The sequence below is a fragment of the Myotis lucifugus genome, unplaced genomic scaffold, assembly GCF_000147115.1.
Source record: "Myotis lucifugus unplaced genomic scaffold, Myoluc2.0 scaffold_791, whole genome shotgun sequence".
NCBI lineage: Eukaryota > Metazoa > Chordata > Mammalia > Chiroptera > Vespertilionidae > Myotis > Myotis lucifugus.
The window spans coordinates 187,187-197,173 of NW_005871839.1; the positions used below are offsets into that span (position 1 = coordinate 187,187).

Sequence of the window (9,987 nt, forward strand, 5' to 3'; positions counted from 1 at the left end):
AGCGGTCAATCTTCCCTGTCGATCCCCCTCTTCACCTCAACGTGGACAGAGGGTCCCGCGAAGTCAGGTCCCCCGAGCCGCAGCGCCACGCGCCGGGGTCTTCAAGCTCGCAGTCGGACCTCAGCTCCCGCTACTCCAAGTCCGCTGCCGAGTTCGACACCTTCTTCCAGTTCTGCGGGCTGGAGCCCGAGGTGGTGGAGGCCCTCGGGCGGGAGAACTTCTCCGCGGGGTCGGACCAGGGCACCCTCAGAGTCCGCAGCGTGAGCGTCGCCACCTCCGAGGGTGGCTTCTCGCGGCGCAGCTGCGGCGACGAGGGGCTGCAGGAGGAGGAGCTGACGGAGCAGGCGCCCAGCGCCCCCTCCGTCGTGGAGAGGAACGCGCGCATCATCAAGTGGCTGTACACCTGCAGGAAGGCCACGGAGACGCCAGCGCCACGGTGGCAGGGCCCGCGTGACCACCGCTCCGAGGCCGGGACCCACGGGTGAGCCACCACGGGGTGTCCGTGGGCGTCTGCGAGGGCTGCGTGGGTGGCAGAGCTGCATGGAGCGGGTGGGCAGGCCTCTGAAGTGGGAAGGGACCCGGAGAGTGAGACGCGGAGTCTGGGGCGAGACAACCCAGGTTCCCTCGGTCCCAGGCCCTTTCCTCTGACAGCCTGGAACCTGATTCTGTCTGTAGCACCAGCCGGTTGGCTCATTTCTATGGGAAGAGAAAACACTCGGACTAAAGCGCTGCCAGAACGCAGCTGTACATCTGTTATGATGTCTGCCTTGGAAATAGCCCGGAGCCCTGGTTCCCGCGTGACTTGGGGCGTCCTGGGGTTATATCAGAGCTGACTGTCCCTGGAGGGCGGGCCTCACACAGCCTGGAGGCCTTGATCAGCAGACGCTGGGAGGAGGCCCTACTGGGCCTTGTGGCAGTTAGGCGTTCATTTCGTGGACAGATCTCTCTTTGGCCAGATGTGTTTCACACTGTTTGAGAGCTTTGTCCCTGGGGCAGCTCATGTACAAGGAGCTTTGGTTGGTGAACTGGGCGCTGGACCAGGTTATCTCTGTGCCTTTGAGCTCTGCGTGGCCCCAACTCTATAGCTCATGTGCCTCTGAGGGCCATACCCGAGGTTGCTTCTTGCCCTATGACGCCGGCCCAGGATTGATCTTGGTTCTCTGCTGAGGAGCTGAGGAGCTAAGGAGCGCTGGTCCCCACCGTCACCTGTACCCCCTTCCTGGCACTTGTGGGGGCATTCCAGGGACAGAGAAGGGAGAGGAGGCTGCACTTTTTCAGGGTTCTCTTATGAGAACCAAGAATTTAAAGATTACAGTATCTTTTCTTCTCTATCCTTCAATGACAACTTGGTATAATTTTTTAAAATCATGTGATGGAAGTATGTTGTCTGCCCTCGACATAAACTAATTGAAGACACAGTGTCAGTGTTTAGGCTGTTGGGGGAGGCGCCACAGACTTGTGTGTCACAGCCCACCTGTGTGTGAGAATGGAAGAGACACCTGGTAAGGTCCCTGAGGGGCCATGGTCCTAGTTCAGGTGTGAAAGTTAACAAGGAGAGAGGAGGTCATTGTCTGTTTTGGACCTGGAGGGATCATGACCTAAGTTCCTTCTTATAATTCATTGAAGATTAATTGCCACTAGCATAAGCCCCCAGTGGATGTAAATGGGTAGTCAACATTTAAGTACAGAAAGGATTTACTTGTGTTTTTCATAGATTCTCTTCTTGGCAATGAGATGAGATGCAGGCACTGTGGGTATCTTGGTGTGGAGGGTGCAAGTTTTAGGGGCTCAGGTGGTCCCAGAGGGATAGGGCCAGGTGCACAGAGCCCTGACCTGGGGCCTGGGAGGCCTGTCTTCTGTCAGTCACCACCCTGCACTTAGGGCATCCATTGTCCATAAAAGGAAGGCAGAGGGAGGGTCTCCGACTCTGCACGTTGTGATCTGTATAGTCAGGTATCTGTGTATCCGGGTTTCCTGATTAGAACCCAGAAAAGGAAAAGAAAGCAGCACTATCTGTTGGAAATGTAACATGTACATTTATAAGTAGGTCCCTCCTGTGCCTTAGGCACAGATGGCAGGTGGACTGGAGGGTAAATGTGCTGAGAACAAGCAATGCACAGACAAACCCAAACAAAACTCAACAACAGGAACATAAAAGACTCAGCTCTGGTCCCTCCGAACCCAGACAGGAACTGTGGAGAGTGAAGCTATGCAGAACAGAGGTTCGTGGGGTCGCCCTCTGCCTCTCTCTCGATCCTGGGGGGGACCTGGGGGGGCGGGCAGTGTCCCCTCCCATTTGAGCAGAGAAAGGGAGAGTCACCGAGCCGGCCCAACTTTCTCTGCCTCAGCAGCCACCAGCACTGCATATGTTTGCTTCACACGTTTACTCCTCTGGACCCAGAACAGGGCTGGAGTCCTGGGAACTTTACCCCAGGAGACCCACGCCTGGCTAGTTGGAGGGTTGGGAGGAGGAAATGAGTGTCTGGCTGTCCAGCTCCTTGGGACTGAGGCGACATCTGCTTCTAGTCACAGCCCCCTGGTTGGACCCCTGTGGACTCCCGTGAAGAAGGTCCAGTGGAGAGAGCTGAGCGCAGAGCAGCCTCCACCCCTTTCTCGGCTGAGGGTCCTCTGGAAGCCGACCTGTCCTCATGGGGTTACCTGTTTGAGACCAATTCCATCACTTCTGGAAGCTGTGGGAGCAGGAATGCAAGCTGAAATTTTTCTCTAGTTTATCAGCACATTTGTGTTGGAATTTATACAAATTTATTACAGGATTTCATGAAAATTTCAGAAAATCAGTTGGTTTGCTTTCTAACTGAAAATAAAAACAAATATATTTTACATGGAGGTTTTTGTCCCATTGGTAGGTAGAGGTATTATTATCAATTAAAATTAAAATATACTATCCAGATTAAAGAACAAATTCATAAGGTTATTACCCCCATGGAGTAAAAATGTTTGCTTGTCAAAATGGAGATTTCAGAGCTGGGGAATGACTCAGAACATGCAGTGACCCCATGGGGATTGTGAGCAACAGGCAGCTACACGTGGGTGATTTTGTATTCCATTTCCCAGCGTATAATTCATGAGAATTGCTTCTCTGTCTGCGGGCGTTTAGTCATCTTCCTGTCCTTCAAGTTGCTGCAAAGGCAGAGCTGCCGAAATTTCAGTCTCTCTGCTGTGTGGCTTTGGATATGTTACTGGTTTTAATATTGTTATAAGAGAATGGCAACTTGTCCTTTGGGATAAACATTGTTTAATTTTAAGGCAAAAACCTCAGGTATTCCCCAGCTCTCTTCACATCATTCTTCAGTGAAAAAGGAAAGCTGTGGGCCCCGGGGCACTGATGGGGCAGAGCTGGTCTCACATTGTACAGATGCCCTGGAGGAGCAGACACACACACCCCTGCCTCCTGCTCCTTTCTCTGCTGACCCACCACGGGCTGGGTCCCTCGCTGGGTCCCTAGCTGAGCATTTTACTGAACAGCATTGAGTAGTCCTGAGGCACCCCTTCCTGTCTCAGGTCAGCCCTGGGCCTTGTTAGGGAGATTTGTTTGGAAAGGGTGGGGTTTGTTTGCCTGCAGGTATGTATCTGGGCTGCCTGCCTTGTTTTCTGTTCTGTCCTTCAACTCTGTGACAGTACGTCCTGGCTTTACCAACATTCAGACATTTCCTTTACTGCCTGTGAACAGTTGGAGGGAAACTGATTTCAAAAATCCAGGAAAAGGCTACAAGAAGACGGATATTTATCTGACAGAGAGAGACCAGATGGCTCTTTACTAAGGCTGCCAACTTCATTTCAAAATTTAAAATGCAAAAAGGAAATGTATGAATTTTTCAATTAAATGTATTGGGGTGACATTGGTCAATAGGATCACATAGGTCTCAGGTATGCATTTCTATGATACAAGATAATGCAGCAAATATCACAGAACCAAGGTCTGCGGGGAGCCTTGGGAGTATAATGTGTGGCCCTGCAGCCTCAGCCTGGACTGGAGTTGATTGACAGCTTTTCCTCAGGGGGGAGCCTTCCCAACAGTGGGGCTCCTTGAAATATGTCCTGGATGATTGGAGGCCCCAGGGCCATGATCACTGCCACAGGCTTGGTCCAGTGCACCCAAGTGACCACACGGTTGTTTTTTCCAGGAATAAAGAGCTCCACTGAAGAAGCTTAGGGAACTCCCGAAGGTTGGAGATGCTGCGGAGAAGATGGGGCCGTGGAACTTAGAAATCAAGGATTAGCCGAGTGACACACCATAACCCCCTAGAGATGCTCCCTTGTTTGAGGTGGACCCACCCTGGCCTCCAGAGGAAATATTTTCAGGGCATCTTTTTGACTGGTTTGCTAAGAGGCACTGTGATGCTTTTTAATAATGTCTACATTAATTTAAAAAGGCAAAGGCCTGAAAACCAAGCATGCCATGGTATCGACTGCTTTCAGTCCTCTGAATCAAAGTTCTGGAACCCCAAGACGATGTTCTCTATCCCTGGGGCTCGCACCTGCATGCACACTTCTCAGCATCACGCACTGTGCCCCCGGCACTGGTGGCTGCTTTAATGACTCAACACGTTTCCAGTCACTGGAGGCTCCTCTGTCACTCCACTTACGCCAGTCCCCCTGGGCGGCAAACAAGCGCAAATACCATGAAAAGATGAGTGGGAGCTGAAATACTGCTGAAGTCCTTTTCTTGTACGGGGACCATTTTGGAGAGGCAGGTCCTGTCATCAGCGTTCCGGCTCCCAGCTGTGCGGAATCTCCAGGAAGAAGCCGGGGTCTGGGCTCTGCAGCTCAGGCCCCGCCCTGCCGTGTGTCATCCGTGCCCAGAAGTGGCACCAGTTCAGCTCTGTGCAAAGGGCATGTTTGCCAGGAGGGGCAGCCTCCGGGTGGCTGGGACTCCAGGGTCAGATCCTTGTTGATACGGAGTTGGTGTGACCAGATGCTGAGCCGGCTCACAGCATCCAGAGTAAAGAAAACAGCCTTCAGATTCAGAACCTTATGAGAGAAACTGAGTCCATGACGACAAGTCTTCCAAAGCTTTCGGTGTTTTATCAAATGTCCCTCTTCAAGAACAACATTATTGGAGAGAAGAATGTGGAGGGGAGAGAAATGATTTTTTCAATGGTAAAATAGTTCAATGTAAAATAGTTCTAACCAGTTCACATTGGTATATTGTGTATTCATTTAGTATGATATTCTATTTTTGTAACTGTTTTACTAGAAGAGTAGGTCTTTGACTTAAATATTTATTTTTACACAGTTATCAAGTCTTCAAATAGTTTTATTCACGTCACATAATTTTAGTTTTACCAGAATAATATCACATCCTGTTCTCCTACTTTCTCCTGCTTCTCTTTTCATATTTGCTGTCTAATTGCATTTCAACTTTTGACTGTGAGCAGTGTTCTCTGCTCTGCAGAGTGCTCTGAGCGGACAGCTGTTTGCACACAGCCCAGGTCTGTGCGTTGGAGGCTGTGCAGGCGGACAATGGGCCTTTCTCAGTGTGGACTCCGTCGAAAGACAGCGAATCCCTCCGTCACTCCTATGAAATGCTGCTGTTCCCGGGGCTGCACTTTATTAAACACAACAGTGTCAGGGATGAGAGTTTTTGAGGGATCTTCTGCACCCCATCCCATCTGCTCATTCGCAGCCGTCCCAGGAATTTTATGCGAAAGCTTTAAGTAAAATTGCTTTGTGCCTTTATACACTCAGAGTGGGGTGAACTGAAACTAAGGTCAAATTTATTTTAGTGGTGCAGGTTCACCTTCCGTAGAATAGATGAAAAATATCTTTAAAAAAAAATTGGTTTCTGTTTTAAAACCACCAAGATCTTCCAGAAGCATTTGCACTTGGGCGGGGACACGGGTTGGGGGGGGGGGTGCGGGGGAGGAAAGGATCCCTCAGAGTGAATTCTGGAGGAGATGTCAGATGCGTGAGGATCAGGCAGAGTGTGTGCTGGGGGCTGAGAAGCCCTTTCCTAACCCGGAATTTGCTGAGCGACTTTGAGGAAACCAAATTTTGCACCTCAATCTGAGTGAATAAAAAGCTTGTAATTGCTTTTAAAAAGAAGGAGTGGTGGTCACTGTGGCAGCTCAGTTTCATTTGTTCATGAAAGAACGGCACATAGAATGACCTCATTACACACAACAGAGAGGAAGAACTATGGCGACGTGAGGCGTGTGGCCTGTCTTGTCTCACTAATAGGTGGGTGCAGGCTCCCAGCAGACGGGAGGGCACGTGTGTGAGTGGGATGTCTCCTTGTTCCAAACATTGGTTCCTAGTCTGTAAACTGGTCACTGGTCCTGGAGTGACAGGAAGGCTATACCGGACACTGCCCTTTTCTGTAGGTGAGTGTCGAGTGTGGTTGTAGCGGGGCCGGTGGTGCCATAAAGCATCAGACCACACAGTTACTGCAGTTTCTAAATAGTTTTTCCTACATGCTACTTGCAAGGGGAGTGCAGTAGTGTATATTCTGTATTAAAGACAAAGTATTTTTTATCTTTTATTATTAATGTACTAGAGACCCAGTGCACAAAAATTTGTGCACTCGGGAGGGTCCCTCAGCCCGGCCTGTGCCCTCTCGCAGTCTGGGACCCCTTGGGGGATGACCACCTGCTGGCTTAGGCCCGCTTTCTGGGGGATTGGGCCTAAGCTGGCAGTCAGACATCCCTATGGCAGCCTGAGAGCCCTCGGGGGATGTCCACTTGCCAGCGGGGAGCAGGCCTAGCTGCAGTTGGACATCCTTAGCGCTGCTGAGAAGGCGGGAGAGGCTCCCACCACCACCGCTGTACTGGCAGCCCTCAGCCTGGCTTGTGGCTGAGCAAAGCTCCCCCTGTGGGACCACACTGACCACCAGGGGGCAGCTCCTGCATTGAGCGTCTGCCCCCTGGTGGTCAGTGTGTGTCATAGTGACCAGTGATTCCCAGTCGCTCTGCTGTTAGGGTCAATTTGCATATTACCCTTTTATTATATAGGATGAACGTGAACACTCTAGAAACAATCAGCAAGCGTCTGCCCGTGATCACTTTCCATCTCTTTCTTTTCCTTCCTCTCTTCCTGACTTTAACTCATCACATCACCAGTACAAATGGGGAGAGAAGTGACATCGGCGAGTCCCATGGCATCAGAGGGCCCCCGTCAGCGATTTCTGACCCGTGTGCCACAAGAATTTGTAAAACATACACTAATACCTGACTCTTTACGCAGGAACACTGGCCTCTTTTCCTTAGATTGTGAGAAAAAAAAAAGACAACAGCCAATACAACAATAGCCATTCCCAATTTGCTGAGTGACTTTGAGAAAAGTAGGAATGAATTGAATGAATCAAAATAATACCTTTTTTTTTCAGATCGGCCAGAAATATGTATATTGGGGTGCGCAGCACTTTGCTAATTAGTTTATGTGCCGTGAGATGAAAATAGGTGAACATCGCTGCTCTAGGTCTTCCTGAAGATGGAATGCAGTAAAAAGAGTTTTGAATACTTAGGACATTATTTTTCTTTCAGTGTTTCATCAATCTTTTGCTTGAAAATGTTTTTTCTCTGTTTTAATAATACCATCATTGGAGAATGAGCACAGATAACACAGCCAGCACTGTTTGTAACCTTTTGCGTAACTTAACTCATGACTGAAGTTTGTTCTTGGTGGCTGCCTGGTTTTGAGCTGCTGGGATTGGGCATCAAACCCGTCAATCAGGGTGCTGACTGGGGCGTAGCTTATGCCCAAACCTATACAAGCATCCAAAGACAGGCATTCTCGAGGAGAATAAGTAGATCACTCTATTTCCATGAAGACCATGGTCAAGTCCCGGGTGCTGCAAAGCTCCTGTTTTCCTGTGTGGACCCCATGGGAGGAGAGGGGGCCCAGGTGTGGCTGAATGCAGTTGTCTTTTCTGTCTTTGGGTAAAGAAGTTCTTACCTTTCAGTTACCAATTTGGAAAATTCAATAACATAAGAAGCAGTGAGGTGATCTACAGTGGCTTGGTGTGGGAATTTTGCTTGCATTTTTTAAAAACATTTTTTAAATTGACTTCAGAGAGGAAGGGAGAGGGAGGGAGAGAGAGAAACATCAGTTATGAGAATCATTGATTGGCTGCCTCCTGCACGCCCGCTATTGGGGATGGAGCCTGCAACCCAGGCATGTGCCCTTGGCTGGAATCGAACCTGGGACCCTTCAGTCCACAGGCCAGTGCTCTATCCACTGAACAACACCAGCTAGGGCTGCTTGCATTTTTTAGTGATGAAATAAATAGACCTACATTCTAGTTCAGTGTTCCAGGTTAGAAATATCAAATAAGAAGGACACTGAGTTCATGGCTAGAAGCTTAAACTCTGGTTGCAGAAGCAGTAGGGAGCCACTGATGGGCCAGAACACGAAATTACAGGGTCTCCTCACCCATCTTGCTGTCCACCTGGTGGTCTTGCAGCAACCGTGACTTCAGTCAAGGACAAGCCTTCACTGCAGAGCTGGGGTCTGCACGGGGCACCGGGCATCCACAGCTGCCTGCCACGAAGGGTTCACGTTCTAACAGGAGGATCAAATAGTCTGTCAGAATGGATGGATGGATGGATGGATGGATGGAGAGATAATAAATTGTTGACAAGGAAATAGATGACAGAGATGAGGGAGGCCAATCTGTCTGAACCATAAATGGAAACCCAAATCCAAATTATTTAAAAAGAAGCAACATGCAAATTATAAATGGCATATTTTTTCACTGAGAGGTTTACTTTAATCCCTAGAGAGCCTTTACCTGGCAGCTTAAAGCTTTGAGGTCTAAAGAGAATGAAAAGCAGAACATATTACAAATGGGGCCTCAGGACCGGGCCTCCTCTGGTCAGAGGCTGTTGTGAGGGATCGCCTGCTTCCCTGGGCTTTCAGAAGTCCCTTGTCAAACTCAGGGAAAGAGTAAAAGAGTAGCAAATAAGCAGCCAGTCAGCCCAGAGCAGGCCAGGCTGGTGCCTGGGCCGCGGTTCCCTGAGTGACCCATGGAGCAACTCTACGACACACCTGGAGGTGAGCAGCAGGGCTCAGGCTGGGACAAGTCAGGATGACGTGATCAGGATTTGAGGACTGTGTTTGCTAAGCTGCTTGGCAAGTCAGAATTGCAGCATCCAGAGTTCTGAACGAGGCGTGTACCCAGAGTGCCAGGGACGTGTTCTCACAGGGTTTTCCTTGCAGGTGGTGAGGTGCCAAAGAGAGAATGTCCTTGTGGGCATCTATTGGGATGGGCAGAGACCCACTCAGCAAGGACCACAGAAGGTGAGGCTGGAAGTGATGTCGGAAACCATGTGGCTCCCCCACCAAAGCCCCCAAGTCTTGAGGAGGAAGAACAAAGCTGGAGGTATCACACTCCCTGATATCCAAGTATGCTGACAAACTCTCAGAATCCAAACAGTAAAATACAGGTCCAAAAAGCAGACAGGTGGACCAGTGGAACAGAACAGAGAGCCCAGAAATGAACCCACACCCGTGTGGTCAATTAATCTGAGACAGAAACAGCAGGAGCACTCAATGGGGGAAAGACAGGCCCCTCAATAAATGGTGTTGGGGAAACTGGAGCAGGTGCATGTAAACAAAATGAAGCTAATCACTTTCTCACACTGTGTACAAAAATGAACTCAGAATGGATTGAGGGGCTGAGGTGTGGTGACACAGAGCAGCTGCCTGGGTCAAAACCTAATGCGTCAGAGAAAGAAGAGTTTGAACCCAAATCTGCCTGGTCCCAAAGGCCACTCTGTCTCTCTCTGCACAGGCTGGTTTTCAAGAAATGAATGCCACCCAGCACGTGTAAGGATTTACTAACCTACCAAGTGCACAGGCTGGTTCAATGGGTCGGAACCTCAGCAGATTCGCATACAACTGCTCAGTGCCCCAGTGACTCCCCTGATGGGTGACCTGGGCCAGGTTGGGCTGCCTCGGGTGCCGATGCTGCCCCAACATCCACACCGAGAAACTCAGAGCAGCAATGCTCACAATTACTGGAAAGGC

General features: G+C 49.9%; 1 protein-coding gene and 1 long non-coding RNA gene across 2 annotated transcripts in view; both read left to right on the plus strand.

Moving 5' to 3' along the window:
- The window catches only part of FAM110C (family with sequence similarity 110 member C), an 8,761-nt gene extending 1,135 nt beyond the window's left edge, over positions 1–7,626 (plus strand). Inside the window, exons 2-3 of the mRNA XM_023747082.1 lie at positions 3–481; positions 7,346–7,626. Coding sequence (XP_023602850.1) covers positions 3–481; positions 7,346–7,412 — 546 coding nt within the window. The 3' untranslated portion in view covers positions 7,413–7,626. The remainder of the gene's footprint in view (positions 1–2; positions 482–7,345) is intronic.
- LOC111823984 lies at positions 538–5,260 on the plus strand. The gene is made up of 2 exons (XR_002827105.1): positions 538–2,222; positions 4,146–5,260. It is a non-coding gene; the product is annotated as an uncharacterized LOC111823984 (long non-coding RNA).
- Positions 7,627–9,987: the final 2,361 nt, after the last annotated feature.